The sequence below is a fragment of the Grampus griseus genome, assembly GCF_964374135.1.
Source record: "Grampus griseus genome assembly, chromosome: 3".
NCBI classification, from domain to species: domain Eukaryota; kingdom Metazoa; phylum Chordata; class Mammalia; order Artiodactyla; family Delphinidae; genus Grampus; species Grampus griseus.
Genome location: NC_139019.1, coordinates 168,356,399 through 168,378,767, shown reverse-complemented (window position 1 = coordinate 168,378,767; position 22,369 = coordinate 168,356,399). Strand labels below are relative to the sequence as shown.

At 48.7% G+C, this 22,369-nt stretch overlaps 1 protein-coding gene across 1 annotated transcript in view; it reads left to right on the top strand.

Annotated features, from left to right (window-relative positions):
* The window catches only part of CATSPERD (cation channel sperm associated auxiliary subunit delta), a gene marked incomplete at both ends in the record, with an annotated part of 39,454 nt that overhangs the window by 7,026 nt on the left and 10,059 nt on the right, over positions 1–22,369 (top strand). The window contains 12 exons of the mRNA XM_082650405.1: positions 2,795–2,862; positions 4,326–4,439; positions 5,648–5,731; positions 9,204–9,354; positions 10,110–10,205; positions 14,455–14,537; positions 14,914–15,090; positions 17,466–17,579; positions 18,398–18,487; positions 19,224–19,282; positions 20,847–20,925; positions 21,613–21,665. Of these exons, the coding sequence (XP_082506531.1) occupies positions 2,795–2,862; positions 4,326–4,439; positions 5,648–5,731; positions 9,204–9,354; positions 10,110–10,205; positions 14,455–14,537; positions 14,914–15,090; positions 17,466–17,579; positions 18,398–18,487; positions 19,224–19,282; positions 20,847–20,925; positions 21,613–21,665 (1,168 nt within the window). The remainder of the gene's footprint in view (positions 1–2,794; positions 2,863–4,325; positions 4,440–5,647; positions 5,732–9,203; positions 9,355–10,109; positions 10,206–14,454; positions 14,538–14,913; positions 15,091–17,465; positions 17,580–18,397; positions 18,488–19,223; positions 19,283–20,846; positions 20,926–21,612; positions 21,666–22,369) is intronic.

Here is a 22,369-nt window from a genome sequence, read left to right as displayed (position 1 = left end):
CTTTCTGGGGAGGAGGGGCATACATGTCACCATTTTAACCATTTTCAAGTGTACAGTTCAATGGCATTTAGTACATTCGCAATGGTGTGCAAAAGTCACCACTGTTGAGTACCAGAACATTGTCATCCCCCCGAAAGGAAACCCCGTCCTCATTCACAGTCCCTCCCCCTCCCCCTCCCCCAGCCCCTGGCAACCACTCACCCGCTCTCCATTTGTGTGGATTTGCCTGTCCTGGATGTTTCATATAAATGGAATCACACAACATGTGGCCTTTTTCCTCTGGGTTCTCTCACCGAGCATCACGTTTCTGAGATTCATCCATGTCGCAGCGTGTATTAGGAGGTCATTCCTTCTTATGGCTGAGTAACACTCCATTGTGTGGATTGACCACTTCTGTGTATCCATTCATCATCTGGTGGACATTGAGGTCGTTTCCCCCTTTGGTCCGTGGTGAATAGTGCCGCTGTGAACACCTGTGTACAAGTTTTTGTGTGGATACATGTTTTCAATTCTCTTGGGTAGGTACCTAGGAGTGGAATTGCTGGGTCAGATGGAAATTCTATATTTAACTTACGAAGGAACCATCAGGGCTCCTTGTAACGTAAGTCAGTCTACTCTCTGTCCTTCCTCTTCTCTCCATCAATTTGTTTACTAGCATCCCAACAGCTAACTCCCCATCCTCCTCCCCAGCCCTGCACCCACAATTCTACTTTGTCTCTATGAATGTGTCTCCTCTAGGGACCTCAAATGAGTGGGATCATACAGTATTGGGATCATACTTCACTGAGCATAATGTCCTCAAGGTTCATCCATGTTGTAACGTGTGTCAGAATTTCCTTCCTTTTTGGGACTTCCCTGATGACGCAGTGGTTAAGAATCTGCCTGCCAATGCAGGGGACACGGGTTCGATCCCTGGTCCGGGAAGATCCCACATGCCGTGGAGCAACTAAGCCCGTGAGCCACAACTACTGAGCCTGTGCTCTACAGCCCGTGATCTGCAACAAGAGAAACCACTGCAATGAGAAGCCCACGCACCGCAACGAAGAGTAGCCCCTGCTCGCCACAACTAGAGAAAGCCCGCGCACAGCAACCAATGCAGCCAAAAATAAATAAAATAAATACATTTATATATAAAAAAGAATTTCCTTCCTTTTTAATGCTGAATAGTATTCTATTGTATGAATGGACCACATTTTCTTATCTATTTATCTGTCAATGGACACTCGGCTGCTTCCATGTTTTAGCTATTGTGAATAATGCCAGTTTGAACCTGTGTATACAGATGTCTCCTTGAGTCCCTGCTGTTAGTTTTTGGTGGGTGTGTACCCAGAAGTGGAATTGGCTGGATCATATTTTCCATTTTGTGAGGAACCTCCACACTGTTTTCCACACTGCCTGAACCATTTTACATTCCCACCACCAGTGTACAAGGTTTCCAATTTTTTTACATTGTCACTGAAGCTTGTTTTCTGTTTCTGTCATAGTAGCCATCCTAATGGGTGTGGGACAGTATCTCACTGTGGTTTTGCTTTGCATTTCCCTAATGATTAGTGATGTTGAGCATCTTTTCATGTGCTTGTTGGCCACGTGTGTATTTTCTCTGGAGCTGAAGCTTCTCCTTTTAAAACAGAATCAAAGAATGCCTTGCTAAGAGAAGGGCACCCTTCCTGCAATTTTGGCAGAGTCCTAAAAGAGTTTCTGCCAAAGCAGTGGGGTTTTTTTTTAATATATTTTCCCCCTGCCCTGCATGGCTTGTGGGCTCTTTCTTTTTTCAAGTTTTATCTTTTCTCTCTCTCTTTTTTTTAAAAATTTTATTTATTTATTTATTATTTTTGGCTGCATTGGGTCTTCGTTGCTGCACACAGGCTCTCTCTAGTCGCGGCGAGCGGGGGCTACTCTTCGTTGCGGTGCGTGGGCTTCTCATAGCGGTGGCTTCTCTTGTTGCGGAGCACGGGCTCTAGAGCGCAGGTTCAGTAGTTGTGGCACACAGGCTTAGTTGCTCTGCGGCAGGTGGGATCTTCCTGGACCAGGGATTGAACCCGTGTCCCCTGCATTGTCAGGCAGATTCCTAACCACTGCACCACCAAGGAAGACCCCAAACCAGTGGTTCTTAACAAGGGACAATTCTGCCCCTCACCCGCCAGATGACACTTGGCAATGTCTGAAGACATTTTTGGTTGTCAAGACTAGAGGAGAGGTACTTCCCTGGAGGTCCAGTGGGTAAGACTCCAAGCTCCCAATGCAGGGGGCCCAGGTTCAATCCCTGGTCAGGGAACTAGAGCCCACATGCATGCCACAACTAAAAGAGTTCACATGCTGCAACTAAGAGTTTGCACGCCACAGCTAAGATCCCTCATGCCGCAACTAAGATCTGACACAGCCTAAATAAATAAATTCTATTTGGAAAAAAAAGACTCCGTGCTTTCACTGCAGGGGTCACATGTTCCATCCCTGGTCAGGAACTAAGATCCTACATGCCATAAATTAAAAAAAAAATTTTTTAACTAAAAAAAAAAAGGATGCTTTGTGATCTAAAGCTTAAGAAAAACCTTAAAAAAAAAAGACTGGAGTAGAGTTCCACTGGTTAAATAAATCATTATATAACTAATTGAATAAGTTAAATAAGTCAGTAGAAGCAGGGATGCTGCAAAACATCCTACCGTGCCCAGGAGCCCCTTCAGCTGAGAACGATCTGGCCCCAGATGTCAGTGTGGAGGATGAGAAGCCCTGCTCTAACCTTCTCTCTGAACGTTCAGGGAACTCAGAGAGCATTTCAATGCCCTTTTCCTTTCAGGTGTAGAACACCCTGTTTCACATATTTCTGGTGACAACTGTTGTTACAGTGGAAATTCCTTTTGCATGGTGAGTACCATGTGTTGTATCTCATTTTTTACTCTGCTATGAGCTAATTATGAATGGAAATAAAGACAGTGTAGGGACTTCCCTGGCGGTCCAGCGGTTAGGACTCCATGCTTCCACTGCAGGGGTCACGGGTTTGATCCCTGGTCAGGGAACTAAGATACCGCATGCCATGCAGCGAAGCAGGAAAAAAAAAAAAGTGTAAGCCTTGAGGGCTGGGACAGGGATGGACTCAGGACTCAGGCCATGTTATCTCCCAGGGTTCAGAAGAGGACCGAGAGCCCGTGGGAGGGCTCTGGAGCTCCTGGGATCATCTGGCTGACACACTGTGAATATATCCATCTATCTTCTTTTTTTAAAACCTGTTATTCTGAAATCATTATAGATGTACAGGAAGTTGAAAAAATAATACAGAGTCCCATGTATCCCTCACCCAGTTTCCCCCAGTGGTTACATCTTACATAACTATAGTGATACAAACAGGAAATTGACATGGATACAACTGCCTAAAGTCAGAGAACCGCTATTGCCATCAAAACACTGAACTGGGGCTTCCCTGGTGGCGCAGTGGTTGAGAGTCCGCCTGCCGATGCAGCGGACATGGGTTCGTGCCCCGGTCTGGGAGGATCCCACATGCCGCGGAGCGGCTGGGCCCGTGAGCCATGGCCGCTGAGCCTGCGCATCCGGAGGCTGTGCTCCGCAGCGGGAGAGGCCACAACAGTGAGAGGCCCGTGTACCACATACACAAAAAAAGAAACAAAGGAAAACCCTGAACTGATTCATGGCCCCAAAACTCTCCATACCTCTGTGCCCTGCCCTAACCCCTGGCAACCACTAACGTGTTCTCCATCTCTCTAATTTTATCATGTCGAGAATGTCGTATAAATGGGATCATTCAATATGAAACCTTTGGGGACTAGCTTTTCTCAGCAAAGTTCTCAGGAGACTCATCTGATTTGTCACGTATATGTCTAGTCTGCTCTTTTCCACAGTGGTGGGTGTACCAGCATTGGGTTGTTTCCACTCTTTGGCTGGTGCAAGTAAAGCCACTATAAATGTTCATGTACAGGTGTTTGTGTGGACATAAGTTTTCATCTCTCTGGGTTAAATGCCCAGGCATGTTATCACTGGCATCTGTCCTCCCTGCTTTTTAAATTGAGATGTCACTGATATACCACACTGTGTAAAGTTAAGGTATACGACGTGTTGATTTGCACATTTACATGTTGCGGTATGATTACCATCCTGTCATGTCACAAAATTACCATTGCTTTTCTGTTGTGGAAACAAGATCTAGTTTCTCAGGAACTTTGAAGTTTCTAATATGGTATTGCTGTCTGTGATCACTATGCTATGCATCAGACCTCCAGAACTGATTTATCTGTTTAAAGAACATCTCCCCAGCCGCCGCCCCCCCACCTTCTATCTCCTTTTAAAGAGACTGTTTTATTTGTGTGTTCTTCCAGGATATAAGTAACTCGGTTTTTGCTTATTTGCGTGGAGATCAGATATCTCAGGCCAATATCTATTTCTCAAATACCCGGGGATACAGGTTTCAGAAATATTCCCAGGAAAGACAGGTATGTTCAATTTGGTAAGAAAATGAACAAACAAACAGAAAAATGTGTCCTGTGGGATAGGAGTAATTAGCTGTCTGTGGCGAGCAAGGACTTTTCTCTCTCGAAGAGTCCAGCGGATGGGAGCATAGGGAAGAATTTCAGGTCAGAGCAGCTGGCTAGGGAGATTAGGAAGTTAGGAAAGGAGACAGCACGGTTCATGGAAAAAAGCTTGTGCCATAGTAAAGGCTGCACATGGATTACAACATCAGGTACCACCAGCATCCCCATCTTACAGATGAGAGAACTGGACTGGGTTGAACATGTGTCCGCCTAAAATTCATGTCCACCCTGAAACCTCAGAATGTCACCTTCCTTGGAAATAGGATTTTTGTAGATGTAATTAGTTAAGATGAGGTTTTCCTGGATTAGGGCTTAGTAAACTTAATTGCTACCAAAAGACCATACCTCCAAATACCATCATTTTGGGGATGCTATGGTCTGAATGTTTGTGTCCCCCCCCCGAAATTCATATGTTGAAATCCTAATGCCTGATGTGATGTATTAGGAGATGGGGGCCTTTGGGAGGTGCTTAGGTCATGAGGGTGGAGCCCTTATGAATGAGATTAGTGCCCTTATAAAGGAGGGCACTGTTGTTATAAGCCTCCCAGTCTATGGTATTTTGTTATAGCAGCCCTAACAGACGAAGACATGGGGTTAGGGTTTCAACCTATGAATTGGGGGAGGACACTGTATATAATAGAAATACTCCCCACCCCGACACACACACACACAACCAAATAACAGAGGCTTAAATAAAATGGTGGTCTTTCTCTCTTACCTGAAAAGTGTCTGGAGGGAGCCAGCTGGGTTGCCAGGGCAATCTGTCCCACTGTCCCTAGGTTGGGGTCCTTGGTCTCATGCTCCAACTTGCCTGCTCGTGGGCACTTTGCTGACCAGCCAAAGATCAGGAGTGAGGAACCTAGGCAGGACTGAGGGACCTAGGCAGGCACCTCACAGTGTGGGTCACACCACTTCCCCTATCAGCCCAGGCAAAGCCAACTTCATTCAAAGTTCTGCCCTACATGCTACATTTTTACAGAGGGAAAACAGATCACAATATTGTTAAAAAGAAAAAGACTTTCCTTCCTTTTAGCTTACTGGATAATCTAGAGTTAAATTTAGAATTAAGCACACGTTTAAGACTTACTTCTATTTTGTTTGTTTCGTAGGCAGAACTAGTCGGTTCCTTGGGCGGGATCTTCTACTTCTACTCCCTCTCACAGGTTGGGCTGCTTCTCGTTGACCAACGGAAGGTGAGTACCTTTTGGACTGGGAAGAACCACTTCAGTGACCCTTACCCCAAGCCAGGTTTTTGTCAAAACTCACACACTTAGATTTTCATATCTGAAATCCATCTAGCTTTTCATTCACCTGTCCATCCATGTATCCATCCACCCACTCACTGACCCACCTATTCATCCATCCACATATCCATCTATCAATCTATCCATTCTTCCATTTATCTATTTATCCAACCACCCACCCATCCTTCCATCTACCTACTCATCCATCCATCCATTAACCTACTTATTCATTAATCCATCCATCCATCCATCCACCAACCCACCTACCCACCCATCTACTCATCCATCCACCCATCCATACATCTATTCATTCTTCCATTTATCTATTTATCCATCCACCTATCTACCCACCTACTCATCCGTCCATCAACCTACTTATCCCTCCATCCATCCATCCATCCACACATCCATCCACCCACCCATCCACACATCCATCCATTCATCCATCTACTCAACCATCCATCCACCCAGCTACCTATTCATCCATGTACCCTTCCACCCACACACACACCCACCATCTCTCTCTCCCCCCATTCATTAGCTCATTCAGGCATGCACTCAGCAATATTTAAGTAGGGTCTAGGAGGTGCTGGGCACTAAGGGATAAAATACAAGGTGTGGTGCATGTGTCACGGGTGGCACCCAAGACCATTTTAAATGCCTCACGTCAACCCTTTTGTTAACAGTTATTTTCACGTGGATTCAGAAAATCGGGACATGAAAACTGTGACTTCACAGGTATCATTTAGGATAAGACTAAGTTAAGAAGAGGAATCAGTCCATGCAAAGTGCATCTGAAGAAAAAATATTAAGTCAGGCAAAGATTAAAGTACAGCCAGTACCCCCGTGTTGCAAAATCTGTAAGCAAGGTGTGCCACTCTGAAGTTTGGGGGAGACCCACCATCAGGAAGCTCCCAGAGGCTGGGCTGCCACCTGGTGGCTGCAAGCCCCACCCTCTAACCACACGGCGGGTCCAGACCCCCACCCAGAGTCCCTCATGAGCACGCACTGCCAGGGCGCCTGGTGAATGAGACACTCCCAGACTCTGGAAATCCCAAGAAAGTAGAGGTGGCTGAGGAGTCCGGCTCTGGTTACAACCTGTGCATGGTTTCCCAGATCTGACCACAGGCAGTCACAAGGCTCTACCTGGAGGGCATGGGGGCGGAGGTTGGGGGAGCTGCCCTCCCCACTCCACACCTGGGGCACGATGCACGGGCAGGCTCTGAAGGCGTTGTGGTCAAGGACTCCTGCCTCCGGTCAGGCAGGCTCTGTGCATCTCTGCATTCCCAGCCCAGGCTTGGTCTTCAGACCTCTGACTCCTGAGGGAGGGAGGAGGGGGAAGCCTGGAGCCACTTCCCGGCTCTCTGACTCAGTACTTTTCAGTTCCTGGCCCTTCCACCTCCCGAGGCCGAGGCCCTGGGTGGTTTTTTTTTTTTTTTTGCTTGTTTGTTTGTTTGTTTTTTGGCCACACCATGCGGCATGCGAGATCTTAGTTCCCCAGCCAGATCAGGGATCGAACCGTGCACCCTGCAGTAGAAGCACGGATTCCTAAACCACTGGACCGTCAGGGAAGTCCCTGCAGGCGCCTTTTGACTGGGGCTTCCCACACAGGGAAATGAACCCCACCCCTGCGCTGACCCAGGGGACCCTCCGCGGTTCCGTTGCGGAGGGACGAACAGGGGCCCTTGGCGTTTTCTCTGGCCTGGGCTCTTAGGCCACCGCAGTGAGCAATTAAAAGCGGAATGCACTCTAGTGTTTGGCTCGTTGTCTTAATTGGCTACTCGGACCCCTGGCAGCTCTGCTGAGATGATGCGTCTCAGGCTCCAGGGACCGGCAGGCAGCCAACCCATCGCTGAGCAGGCGTGGGCTGGGGGCTGCGGACTCACATTCACTCACGGTCCCTTAGCGCGCCTAGTGAGGATGGGTGGGTCTGGCCCCTGCGGGCGCGGTGGGGGCGGGGCGAGTCAAGGTCAGCAGCCCGTGCACAGTCCACCGTGGCCCTGACCCGCTAAGCTTCTCTCCTCGCCCCAGGAGGCACTTAGAAAGCCACCCAGGGAACTCCCTGGTGGTCCAGTGGTTAGGACTCGGCACTTTCACTGCAGGGGCCACGTGTTCCATCCGTGGTCGGGGAACTAGGATCCTGCAAACCACGTACATCTGCTGCAAACTCGGAGGCACTCGGCAAGCCATCCTGGGGAAAATCTCTCCCTCCGCCACGGTGCATCTTCTGGAAAACGGATGCCAGTATCTTGGTGGGACTCACTTATGAACCAGTGTCAGTGTTGGGTTTTTTTAAATACATAAATTTTATTTATTTTTGGCTACGTTGGGTCTTCGTTGCTGCACGCAGGTTTTCTCTAGTTGAGGAGAGCGGAGCTACTCTTCGTTGCGGTGCGCGAGCTTCTCATTGCAGTGGCTTCTCTTGTTGCAGAGCACAGGCTCTAGACGCATGGGCTTCAGTAGTTGTGGCATGGGGGCTCAGTAGTTGTGGTACATGGGCTTAGTTGCTCCGCAGCATGTGGGATCTTCCCGGACCAGGGCTCGAACCCACGTCCCCTGCAGTGGCAGGCGGGTTCCTAACCACTGCACCACCAGGGAGGCCCCAGTGTTGGGTTTTTTAATTCCATCCTTGTGTAGTGCTGTCAGAGGTCTTCCGTAAAGAACAGATGATAGAAAAGAATCTGAAAAGGAATTTATATATAACTGAATCACTTTGCTATACACCAGAAACTATTGCAACATTGTACATCAACTATACTTTAATTTAAAAAAAAGAGCAGATGAGAGAGAACTTTGAGAACCACGGAGAGTAATTTAGACTTTACTTAAGAGCCAGACCTTAGAGGGTCACAAGACACAAAAGGCTGTTAGGAAAAGAATCGGTGGGGGCGGGGGTTGGGGCGGGTGCAGAATTCCCTGGCGGTCCAGTGGTTAGGACTCTGCGCTTTCACTGCCAGGGCCGGGTTTGATCCCTGATCGTGGAATTAAGATCCCGTAAGCCACAGGACATGGCCAAAAAAAAAAAGAAAGAAAAGAATCTGGGGACCAGCCCTGGGAAATCAGCTTGAATAATAATCCAGGTACAAGGGCACCAACGTGGGCGTGGCAGAGCAGAAGGAGAGAGAGGGCTCTCAGCACCGCGGGGGTGTCCTTTGTCATGAGGGCCCATCCCGGGTGCTGTGGGGTGTAGAGCAGCCACCTGCCCCCACTTATTCGATACCAGGAGCCCCGCAAGTCATGACATCCACAGATGAGCCCAGACTCTGTCCAGTGTCCCCTGGGGGCAGAATCACCCCAAGCTGAGAACCACCGGACTAGGTAATAAGGTCTGAAGAAAGTTCCAGTGACAAAGCACATGGACTCACACAGTTCTATTGCGGTCATTTCTTTTCTTGCTCAAGATTCAATATTCTTCTCTCAGGCCATGTTCGGCTACTCAGACCACCCCCTGAACCGCAGTTTCGGGCTGCCCTTTGACTACAACGGGACCCTTGACATCCTTATTGCTCCGGGCCAGAAAGGCATCCTGATCTTCTGGTTTGAGAAGAGCCTGCTGGTTTCCCGAAACGCAGGTGAGCGAGGCCCAGGCTCAGGGTGGGCAAGCACAAGCGGTCATTTTTTCTCTCCCTGACCTGAGTGGATGACGACAAGCCCATTGTCACTTTGCCATCCTCACTTCGACCCCCCAACCCCCATTTCCCTCCTCCTGGGATATTTAGGCCCTGAAGGCAGGTTCTGAAAGTCACTGGACGCCTAGGGCAGAGGGGCCAAGTCCAGGAACTGCAAATCTTGTTTTGAGGCCTAGACACATGAGCCCCAGCCTACCAGCCCAAGTAAGGAGAAGAGCAAAAGGCAGCCCCCCCAGGAGGAGGTGCTGTCAGGGACCTCTGGGCACAACAGTGGCTGCCAGAGCACCCACAATTGCAGCACGCCCCCTAGTACCAGTCAGCCACCTGAACACAGCTGTTTCCTTCCAATGCAAGAAAAGGGCTTAGGGCTGGCCTGGCCATGGGGGGTGGGTGGGGGGCATTTCAGAAAGAAAGTTCTGATTACATGTTACCTGTATAGTAAAAGGCATCCTGCAGTTCACCTGGTATCCAGTCCATTCCTCAGAGCTCTCACATCAAGAAGATTGGGCGGGGGGGGGGGGGTCGCATTTTCTTAAACCTAATGAATTCTATGTGATGTTTTACAGCATTGCATCTCACGGCTGCATTTTCCTTGATTCTTTATCATCTGAGTCGTAAACCGAGGGGCCAGGTGGGCAGCGGGGGATGCCGTGCCTAATACGTGCTCATGTCTCGCGATTTGCTCTGTCATCTCCTAGGTCAGCTGGTCAACCCTGTCCATGTGCGAGAAGGACAACACATCTTGTATTCTTCCATCTCTGAAGCCAACATCACCATCCACAGCGTTGCTGCCAGTGCGTGCCCGGCCTGAGGGTAGCTTTCTAGAAGTGCTTTAGACCTGACTTATTCACCTCTGACCCCCTAGATCCAGCCTGGCCAAAACAGAAACAAAATACGGTTATCACACATTCTGGAACTCAGAGCAGAAACTTTTGTGCCCTTTCACAGTGAAATGGAATGTCAGTTGGATATCGTTTGCTGGGGCTGCTCTGACAAAGCACCCCAAACTGGGTGAATTAGAACAGACATTTATTGTCTCCCAGTTCTGGAGGCCAGAAGTCTGAGGTCAAGGTGTTGGCAGGGCCAGTTCCTTCGGAGGCCTCTCCCGTCGGCTTGCAGACGGCCGTCTTCCCCTTGTGCCCTCCCATCATCTTCCCTCTGTGTACGCCTGTATCCAAATTTCCCTTTTACAAGGACGCCAGTCCTATTGGAGTAGGGCCGACCCGAATGACCTCACCTTAACCGTATCACCTGTGTAAAGACCCTGGCTCCAAATCAGGCCACATCCTGGGGAGGTCTTGGGGGTTAGGGCTTCAACATATCTTGTTTGGAGGGGACACAATTCAGCCCATGACAGATGGCACCCCCAGGAGTTCTTTGCCAGTGAATTGTTGTCCTGCTGCTGTCCTGCCGCTGGTTCAGTCAGGTAAAATGAAACCCACCAGTGTAATTTTTCTCCTCACATGCTCCTCACTATTTGAGGCAAATAGTGCAGCAAACTGTGGAGTCATGTGACCTTTTTTTTTTTTTTTTTGGCCACACAGCATGGCATGTGGGATCTTCCCTGTCCAGGGATCGAACCCGTACCCCCTGCAGTGGAAGCACGGAGTCTTAACCACTGGACTGCCAGCGAAGTCCCCTGTAATTTTTTTAAAGTATTTATTTATTTTTTTATTTGGTTGCACCAGGTCTCAGTTGTGGCAGGCAGTCTCCTTAGCTGTGGCTCACAGGCTCCTTAGTTGTGGCTCACAGGCTCCTTAGTCGTGGCATGCGAACTCTCAGTTGCAGCATGCATGTGGGATCTAATTCCCTGACCAGGGATCGAACCCGGGCCCCCTGCATTGGAAGCGCAGGGTCTTGTCCACTGTGACACCAGGGAAGTCCCACCCGTGTAACTTTTAAGATCCCATATTTCCCTGTTTGCCTATCACTGAGTTACCTCCTACTGTCTATGTCCGTTTATCTGTTAAACGTTAATTTATCATGATAGAAAGTAATGATATAAAAGTAATTTATAGGGGCTTCCCTGGTGGCGCAGTGGTTGAGAGTCTGCCTGCCGATGCAGGGGACGCGGGTTCGTGCCTCAGTCCAGGAAGATCCCACATGCCGCGGAGCGGCTGGGCCCGTGAGCCATGTCCGCGCTCCGCAACGGGAGAGGCCACAGCAGTGAGAGGCCCGCATACCGCAAAAAAAAAAAAAAAAAAAAAGTAATTTATAATTATGCCAGTGATGCATGGTCCTTTAAAAGTTTGTTTTTTTTTAAACATTACAACTATAATTAAAGTCCTTTTGACCAGCTTTTTGAATCCAGGCCCCTCTTTGGCTTCCTAAAGGTCATCACTGTTAGGAATCTGGAAAGTATCTTTTTAGCCAGTTGAAAGCCTCACAACCTATATTAAATATGGACCTGCTGAAAATGTACAGCGTCATCTGTGTAGCTTGTTGTGGTTGCTTTTTTTTTTCCCTTTTTCCCCCATTTTTTCTTTTCATTTATTGAAATAGAGTTGATATACACTATTATATTGGTTTCAGGTGTACTACGTAGTGATTTGACATTTGCCTATGTTATGAAGTGATGAGTCGCAAGGATGTGATATACCGCATAAGGAATACGGTTAATATTATTGTAATAACTTGGTAGGGGGATAGATGTTGTGGTTGCTTTTTATGTAAATGGTATCGTATTATCGTTGAGTCATTCTCCTGTTTGCCTTTTCCATTACCCATCATTTTCTGTTTTATTGTGGTAACAACACTTAACATGAGATCTACCCTCTGAACACATTTTTAAGTGCACAGTACAGTTTTAAGTATACGCACAATGTGGTCCAGCCGATCTCTAGAATGTATTCATCGTGTGTAACTGAAACTGCCCCATTAAACACGAACTCCCCATCCCCCTCCCCCAGCCCCCACCATCCTACTTCCTGTCTCTATGGATGTGACTCCTCTAGGGACCTCCTGTGAGGGGGACCACACAGTATTAGTCCTTTCCAATTTCCACACATCCTCACCCATACTTGGCTTTCTGTCTTTTTCACTAGAGCCGTCCTGGTGGCTGTGAAGTGGTATCTCATTGTGGGCTCGATTTGCATTTCCCTACTGACTAATGACGTTGAGGGTCTCTTCACCTGCTTATTGGCCATTTGTATATCTTTTCTGGAGAAATGTCCATTTAGATCTTTTACTTATTTTTTGATTGGGCTGTTGGTCTTTTTATTACTGAATTATTATATATTCTGGATACAAGTCCCTTATCAGAGATGGGATGAGAATATATATCAGAGATATATTCTCTCCCATTCTATGGGTTGTCTTCTCCCTCCTCTTTTTTTTTTTTGCGGTACGTGGGCCTCTCACTGTTGTGGCCTCTCCCGTCGCGGAGCACAGGCTCCGGACACGCAGGCTCAGCGGCCATGGCTCACAGGCCCAGCCGCTCCGCGGCATGTGGGATCTTCCCAGACCAGGGCACGAACCCGTGTCCGCTGCATCGGCAGGCGGACTCTCAACCACTGCGCCACCGGGGAAGCCCCTCTTTTTTTTTTTAAAACCATGAGTATACATCACTTCCCATGTCTAGAATCTTTAATGGTTCCTTATTTTCTTTTTTTTAATTTTTATTTTTTTATTGAAGTATAGTTGATTTACAATGTTTCAGGTGTACAGCAAAGGGATTCAGTTTCATATCTATATATATAACTGAATATATATATTCTTTTTCAGATTCTTTTCCATTACAGGTTATTATAATATATTGAGTATAGTTCCCTGTACTATACAATAGGTCCTTGTTGATTATCTATTTTATATATAGTAGTGTGTATCTGTTAATCCCAAATTCCTAATTTATCCCTCCCCCTTTTCCCCTTTGGTAACCATAAATTTGTTTTCTATATCTGTGAGTCTATTTCTATTTTGTAAATAAGTTCATCAGTATCATTTTTTTAGATTCCACATGTAAATGGTATCATATGATATTTGTCTTTCTCTGACTTACTTCACTTAATATGATAACCTCTAGGTCCATCCATGTTGCTGCGAATGGCATTATTTCATTCTTTTTTCATGGCTGAGTAATATTCCATTGTATATACATATGTGACATCTTCTTTGTTCATTCATCTGTTGATGGATGTTTAGGTTGCTTCCATGTCTTGACTGCTGTAAATAGTGAACATTGGGGTGCATGTATCTTTTTGAATTAGCGTTTTCACCTTTTCTGGATATATGCCCAGGAGTGGGATTGCTGGATTGGTTCCTTATTTTCTAAAGAATAGAGTCCAAACTTGCAAGGATTGCATTCTGGTTTGTGTATCTGGAATCTCATCCCATAGCTTACCGCTGCCCTGAGGGATCCCTTTTCTCCATCTAACCGCTGGCTCTCAGCCTGGGGACACTGGGCAGTGTCTGGAGGCATGTGTAGTCATCACGACTCAGGGGGCTCCTGGTATCTTCTGGGTGGAGGCTGGGGCTGCTGCTCCACACCCCACTGTGGCCATGACGGCCCCACCACGAAGAACCGCCCTGCCCCAGGTGTCAATAGAGCCCCAAACCTTGCTTCTTCTGAAAACGTCCTTGTCTTTTTTATTTTATTTATTTTCGATTGATTGATTGAATGATTGACCGTTTTGGCTGTGTCGGCTCCTTGTTGCGGCACGCGGGATCTTTCGTTGAGGCACATGGGATCTTGCGTTGTGGTGCGCAGGCTCCAGAGCACGTGGGCTCTGTGGTTTGTGGCACTCAGACTCTCTAGTTGAGGCGCGCGAGCTCTGTAGTTGTGGCACGCAGGCTTTGTTGCCCCGCGGCCTGTGGGATCTGACCAGGGATCAAACCCACATCCCATGCGTTGGCAGGCGGATTCTTAACCACTGCGCCACCAGGGAAGTCCCCATCTCGTCCTTAAGAAGAAATTTGCTGACCCCTGGTCTGTATGATGGAATTTGGGGTAATTTTCTAATTTTAATATTTATTATATTTTACATTTTTGTCCATGGAAACAACCCTTGTTTCAATTTTTGTTCTGTCTTCTTTGGTTTTCCCTAGATGAAAATGAACTGGCCGTTTTAACTCAGGAGAATAATTTATACTATGGAAGCCTGGGAATCCTGTCAAGTTCTCTAATCAAAGTAGGTAAAATCCCGGCGCTACCTGGTTGGTAAGGAATAACGGTCTTCCTCTCAAATGTCTGATCCTTTTTCTTTTTTTCTTTTGTCTGATCCTTTTTCTGAAGAAATTGCTCTAGTTATTAAAATAGTAATAGTATTTTTAATAGCAATAGTGATAACATAACAGTAATTTCAATTAGTTTTACACCTGAAGAGTAGGTGCCTCAACAAAGTGTACTTATGACTTTGCTTGGTTTTTTGGTTTCTTAGGGTTTGGGTTTCTTTTTTTTTTTTTTTTTTTTGGTCTACCTTCTTTAAATATGAATCGTAAGAAAAAGGTTACATCCTCAAAAAAGAATGAGAATGAGCTGATCTCAGAAGTCATTTTTTCTCTTAGTTTGCAGACCAAAACATCTGGTCCAAAGAGGCGGTCCTGATGTTCACTGACGTGGGCATGCTTGAGATACTGACCCCGCTCCCTGACTCAACCTCACCAGCTTTTGATTTCCAGAAGTGCCCCGTGAACATCCAGGCGATTCTCATGGATCCCCAACTCCAGGTTGATGTCTGCAAAGTATGTGGTCGTGACCCTATGGATTCATTTCCGGAAAGATGTTAGAGTGTCCATTTCCAAAGGGCCTTTGAGTCCATGGTGATCAGTGAAATGAAAACTCAAAGAAAGGCAACTGTGCCATGTACAGTTTATCGATAAAACACACTTTGTCTAAAACGTCCTTTTATGAGATGATGGTGCTCATAGGTGGGAACAGGGTTTTTTCTTATTTTCTTTTCTTGCCACAGTAACATGTCAATCCCCAGCCCTGAGCATTTTCCTGTGGGTCTTTGAAATCACATGTCTGGCATGTCTGGGAATTGCTGCTTTTATGCCAAGTGCAGGAAAATGAAAGAAAGAGAGAATGAGAGAGAGAGAGAGAGAGAGAGGAAGCCACAGCAAGGCTTTTATGCAAATATTTGGCCACTGAAACTGTTCTGAGAAAGATGGCATTAGCAAGTAGTGTTTCCCCACCAAAAAAGACAAAGCGACTATGTAGCCTATCGAGATCCTATGGGTGAAAGCTGAAATAGTTGTGAGTCACAAAAATAACACAGTATTGGATAATAAGCTCAAGTACAAAATAAATATACACGAGTCCATACCGATGTAAATAAATGACTGAATAAATAAACGGATGGGAGACACCTCTCCATCACAGAGGAGTTCCAAATAACATAAGTACATACTCTCCCCTCCAGGAGGTGGTGTTGAATGCCCCCTGCCTGAGTGCGGACTGGCCTTAGCGATTTGCTTTTAAAGCATTAAGTCTGGGGCTTCCCTGGTGGTGCAGTGGTTGAGAATCCGCCTCCCAATGCAGGGAACATGGGTTCGAGCCCTGGTCTGGGAGGATCCCACATGCCGCGGAGCAACTGGGCCCGTGAGCCACAACTACTGAGCCTGCGCGTCTGGAGCCTGTGCTCCGCAACAAGAGAGGCCGCGATAGTGAGAGGCCCGCGCACCGCGATGAAGAGTGGCCCCCGCTCACCGCAACTAGAGAAAGCCCTCGCACAGAAACGAAGACCCAACACAGCCAAAAATAAATAAATTAAAAAAAGAAAAGAAAAGAATAGAGTCTGGACGGGGTAAATAGCCTGGCAGACACCACCTTCACCAGGAGACCAGGATGCACACAGGCAATCATGAGTCCTGTTGCCAGGACAGGACATTTCAGTTAACCTTGTCATTCCTTGCCAACCCCAGACCTGGAATCAGAAGCAACTTATTGGTTCCCCTCCTAGCACGGCAGGCAACCAACCCACTGTATTAAAAATGGGATCAATAGGGCTTACGAGGTGGCGGCACAGTGGTTAAGAATCCGCCTGCCAATGCAGGGGACACGGGTTTGAGCCCTGGTCTGGGAAGATCCCACATGCCGCAGAGCAACTAAGCCCATGCGCTGCAACTACTGAGCCTGTGCTCTAGGGCCCGCGAGCCACAACTACTGAAGCCCACACGCCTAGAGCCCGTGCTCTGCAACAAGAGAAGCCACCACAATGAGAAGCCCACGCACCGCAACGAAGAGTAGCCCCCACTCTCTGCAACTAGAGAGAGCCCACGCACAGCAACAACAACAACAAAAAGGGGATAAATAAAAGGCAAGATGCAAGCATTTCTCCTCCTCTCCTTCACACCCTTGTAATGGGTCAGCACAGGGAAAGGGTCTCTTTATAAAATTATTCCGGTGAATACATGAAAACAAAATGATAAGGTATTGCCCTGTGGCAACCCCAGTGTCGGAAAAGAGAGACAGCGGGCCATTACGTGCCACCTACGGAATGTCATTCACCTGCTGGGTCTTGCCAACTCGATCCCACTGTAATCTGATGGATCCAGCCACCAACCTGCCAAAAAGGCAGAGCACATAGGAACGTGTGTCCATCTGCCCCAGGGAAACCCAGACAGTGGGAAATCTACAGGTCCCACGGTCTGGGTTCTTCAAAGATGCCTAGAAATGAAAATGATAAGGGAGGGAGGGGAAGCTGTGGATTGAAAGAGACTTAAAAAGACAAAATGTTCGCCAACAGAAAAATTATATCATCTAGGGATGCACGCTTGGCAATAATTCTAGGAAGAAACGCAAGCAGGCAATTACTGCAAGAAGTCAGGCAGGGAGTGGAGGGGCCAGGGTACTTCGGGAGAGAAGAGGGGCTGTGTCCGGGGGTGGGGGGAACCTTGAGGGTCTTCTGCGGGTGCAGGGTCTAGCGGCGAAGACAGTGGCTTGAGTGACAGCCCAGGTTGCTGCGCCCAAGAGACTGGAAGGTTCCATCCCTGGGGAGCCCCCTCCTGCCACTGACCACTTGCCCTGTAGTTTGGGGAACAGAGGCTTGATCTGATGGATTGAATGACTGACTGATGGATTTTTTCTTTTTTTTTTTTTTTGCATTTCTAACTAGGTGGAACTTCTGCAGGGAGAATTTGAAAATAAAATGTATACCATTGATATGAACAGTGAGTTGGAGTTGACGGCCCTCATGATACCCCGGCCCAGCACATCACCCGTCCCACTAGTAAGCATGCTTTATCTGTTTGACAAGTGTTTCTGACACCTGGCATCCCTAGCAGCCTTGGCCTCACGTCCTGTGCCCACAATTCCCAGGCTCTGGAAATTCCCTGGCATCCCCCCGGAAGACACGCTCACCCAGGAAGCCCCTAGAAACTCCCCTTCTTCCTCACTAGGGTCCACATGCCTGGCCGTGGCTGTGCACCTGCCGGCCCAGCCTCCTCTCCCACTCCCTCTGTGCCGGCTCTCCACCCGTCTTCGGAGCTGCCCCAGAACCTTTCCAAAAATGCCCTTTCCTCCCTCTCAGCTCAGCCAGCGCCGGCTTCCCTCCTGGAGGGGATGCCTGAAAAACAGTGGGCGTTCCTGGAGCTGAAACCCACGTGTCCAAGCCTGGACTCTTGGTGCAAACAATCGAGCTGAAAACAGGGGGGTGGACCAGTGTAAGGATGCAAGGGGATGTCTAGCCAGCTGGGACCAGGGCCCGCGAGGGGGTGCCAGGCTGGCTCTTGCCTTGTGCTCTCTCATCACCCCCCCCCCGCAGGACGGGCCCCTCCGCGCACCAGGGACAGTTCTGGGTCTTGCAGGGTTGCAACCCCAGGCTGTCTGCACAACAGGACTCAGAGCCATAGTTAGGGGGTGTAGATGACAAGGGGTGTGGGGGGGTGCATCTGGGGATGGAGCTGGCAGCTGCGTTTGCAGAGCAAGCTGAGTCTTCAGTTTGAAGGGGGACCGGGGTCACCTGTGGGTGCGCCCCCAGCTGCTCCCCGCCGCGCCTGCTGGCCTGCTGGCGCCGTACAGAGCGTGCGTCTCCCATCCCGCCCCCAGGTGATGGTGAGCAACCCCCATTCCCTGGGGCTGCAGGCTGTCATCTACGAGGACGGCTACACCTACGATGGGAACACCAAACACAGGCTGGTGAGGTCGCCCCTCCCCCCCCCCCTCCAACTCGGATCAACAGGAGAGGGGCTCGGCCTTGACCCACTGGCCCAGCCAGGTCCAGCCCCCTCAGGGCGTCCCTCGTCGGACCTCCTTCCTGCTTCCCTTCCTTACACACACCCAGATAAGGTGCTGCAGAATTTTGAGGGGACACAGACCCTGCCCCTCCCCCACCCCAGGCAGGCCGCAGTCCCCCAGAGAGTGAGGGCGTCAGGTGTCACACAGAAGGGGCAAGGAGGATGTGGCGGGGCGCCTGACCCACCCGGGGAGGGCGTGAGACCTGAGTTATCTGGGTAAACCCTGGAATCAGGAGGCAAGCCAGGGCCACCGGGAGGGTCTTGGCCAAATACGGGTCTGGGGGATCCATAGGGCAGAGCCAGGCCTCGCAGTCACAGCAGGGAGTTGGGACTTGACCCCAGACCACAACAAACTCTTTGGATCAGACCATGTCACATCACAGCTAAGTAGGAGGGGAAAGTAAGTCACGCCCCGCTGTGGGTCCCCGGGACAAAGGCAGGGAGCTTGGAGCAGGGGGGTCATTCCCATGAGCTTCCAGAAGCCTTTCACGGGCTTAGACCCAGAGGCAGGCTGGGTGGCTCCCGGGTTCCTCCTCCCAACACCCCCATCCTGCCCTCCGTCTCTCCTGAGCCCTGATTGCGGGACCACCCGGGGCTGCTCCACTGCTGCAGTTGCATTTTCTCTCTTGCTTCCGCAGAACATTTCACTGAGGCAGCAGCAACACTGGGGCAGGGCTGACCCCAACTTCACCTCCAGGTACGTCATCACCGGATGGTAGCGGTGGGTGGCCCCAGGGTGTCCCCTTAGCAGGAGCCAAGGAATCAGGGCCAAGACCCAGACTCCCCCACTCCAAGGACAGTCAGGCAAGAACGATTAAACTCTTACAGGGAGACAAATACCATATGATATCACTTATTTGTAAACTCTAAACTGTGACACAAATGGACTTATTTACGAAATAGAAACAGACTCAGATATAGAGAACAGACTTGTGGTTGCAAAGGGGAAGGGGGAGGTGGGGGAGGGATGGGTTGGGAGTTTGAGGTTAGCAGATGCAAACTGTTATAATACAGGATGGGTGAACAACAAGCCCCTACTGTATAGCACAAGAAGTAGATTCAATATCCTGTGATAAACCATAATGGAAAAGAATCTGAAAAAGAATATATATACAGGGCTTCCCTGGTGGCGCAGTGGTTAAGAATATGCCTGCCAATGCAGGGGACATGGGTTCAAGCCCTGGTCTGGGAAGATCCCACATGCCGCGGAGCAACTAAGCCCATGCACCACAACTACTGAGCCCTCGCTCTAGAGCCCGCGAGCCACAACTACTGAAGTCCACATGCCTAGAGCCTGTGCTCTACAACAAGAGAAGCCACCACAGTGAGAAGCCAGCTCGTGGCAACTAGAGAAAGCCCGCGCGCAGCAACGAAGACCCAACGCAGCCAAAAATAAATAAATAAAATAAAATTTTTTAAAACAATATATATATATATGTATAACTGAATCACTTTGCTGTACAGCAGAAATTAACACAACTTTGTAAATTATACTTCAATAAAATAAATGTTTTTAAAACTCTTAACAAATGGTAGTTTCTCAAAAAATTATATATATATGTAAAAGAAACACCGTGTAAATAACCTCTGAATCAAAGAATTCAGCTCAAATATATTCAGAGAAAAAATGTATAGCCCAAGCACTTTTATTATGAGGAGAAAAAATGGACCTAGTGATAAATAAACTAAATATTTAACATAAGGACCTAGGGGGACAACAAAAAGAAATCATGGGGAGGGAATGAATCATGATACAATATGGAATGTATTAAATAGAGAACAAAAAGACAGCATAGAGTCAAGACGTAAGATAAAGCTGGTTCTTCAGAAGACACCACAATCCTGATGGAGAAAAGACAGAATTAAAATGAACAATAGGAATGAAAAATGAAAATAAAAGTATGGACACCGAACCTGTTCAAAGAACAATGAGAAAACATTATATGCAGCTAGGTGATAATAAAACTGGGGCTCAGATGCTCTTTTCAATAAGTAATTATATATAAATTAACAAAACTGACTCAAGAAGAGGTAGAAACTAGAGGGAGGGTGGTGCCACCATGTGTGAGCAGATGTTCTTGGTCAATATACTGGACCGACTGGATGAACAGATGAATGAGTGAATGGAGAAATGGATGGGGGGATGGGGTGGATGGATGGGTGGATGGATGGGTGGATGGATGGGTGGAAGGATAGATAAATGAATGGGGGGGTTGTCGATGCTTTTTACTGCAATAACACACACTCCCATTGCCTTGCAGCATAAAGAGACCCACGATATCAACCATCACTCTGGACATAGCCAACAAAGAAATTTCATGCTTGGATCTTAAGCCACTGGTATGACCAAAACTTTTGCTGTCCCATACTCTTTTTTTTTTTTTTTTTTTTTTTGCGGTACGCGGGCCTCTCACTGTGGTGGCCTCTCCCGTTGCGGAGCACAGGCTTCGGACGCGCAGGCTCAGCGGCCACGGCTCACGGGCCCAGCCGCTCCGCGGCATGTGGGATCTTCCCAGACCGGGGCACGAACCCGTGTCCCCTGCATCGGCAGGCGGACTCTCAACCACTGCGCCACCAGGGAAGCCCCTGTCCCATACTCTTTGTCCTTAGTGTTAAGACTGATGACAGCAGGCCTTGGCTGGCTTGTCCCCTAGGGGCTGGCTAAGCTCACACTCAGGATCTGGAAATGGAGGTGATTCTGCCCTGGTTGCCAAGGTCACTGCCCCTTCCCCATCGTCTTCCCCCAGGGCTGTGCCTCAGGACTCCCCAACCTCGGAGCAGGTGTACTAGCTGGGGGTTATCAGATGGCGGGACCTTAGCGGTGCCCCATAGATCAGGCAGGCTCTTAGGGTTTGACTCTGTGAGTCCTAGGCACCTGGACACCACATTGCGACCCAGGCGCAGGGTTTCTGGTCCCGGCTGCGTCAAGTGCGCCCCCTCGTGGGCTTTCATGGTGCCCTCGCTGACCGGGGTCAGCATCCTCATCCCCTCTTTGTCTCTCCACCCCACATCCCCCCGCCGCTGCAGACAGCCCTCATTTCAGTCGGTTGTGACCTGGAGAAGAAGATCGTCATTCAGAAGTGAGTATGTCGATATGGGGTGGGGAGGGGAGAAGTTGGGGGGTGGCGAGGTGGGGAGTGGGGACTGGATGAGATGGTCACCATTGCTTCACAACTGCTAAAGTCGGGTGACACTACTCTGTCTGCTTTTACATATGTTTAACATTTCCATAACGAACAGCTCAAGAATTAATCCTAACAGATTAAGTTAGGGTCTACAGTGGGTGGCTGCCTCCTCCACACCGACTTGGTGAAATTTACATGTTCTCCCTGCTCCCTCATCCTTTGCTCATTCCCTTTCTCCCTTTTAGTCCCTGAGTTCCTCATTTTGATTAAAATTGCTCAGAGAGGGCTGGGCTTCCCTGGTGGTACAGTGGTTAGGAATCCTCCTGCCAATGCAGGGGACACGGGTTCGAGCCCTGGTCCGGGAAGATCCCACATGCCGCGAAGCAACTCAGCCCGTGCGCCACAACTACTGAGCCTGCGCTCTAGAGCCTGCGAACCACAACTACGGAGCCCGCGTGCCACAACTACTGAATCCCGTGTGCCTAGAGCCCGTGCTCTGCAACAAGAGAAGCCACCGCAATAAGAAGCCCGCGCACCTCAACGAAGAGTAGCTCCCGCTTGCCACAACTAGAGAAAGCCCGTGCACAGCAACGAAGATCCAATGCAGCCAAAAATAAATAAATAAATTTATAAAACTGCTCAGAGATTTTGGGTTTAAT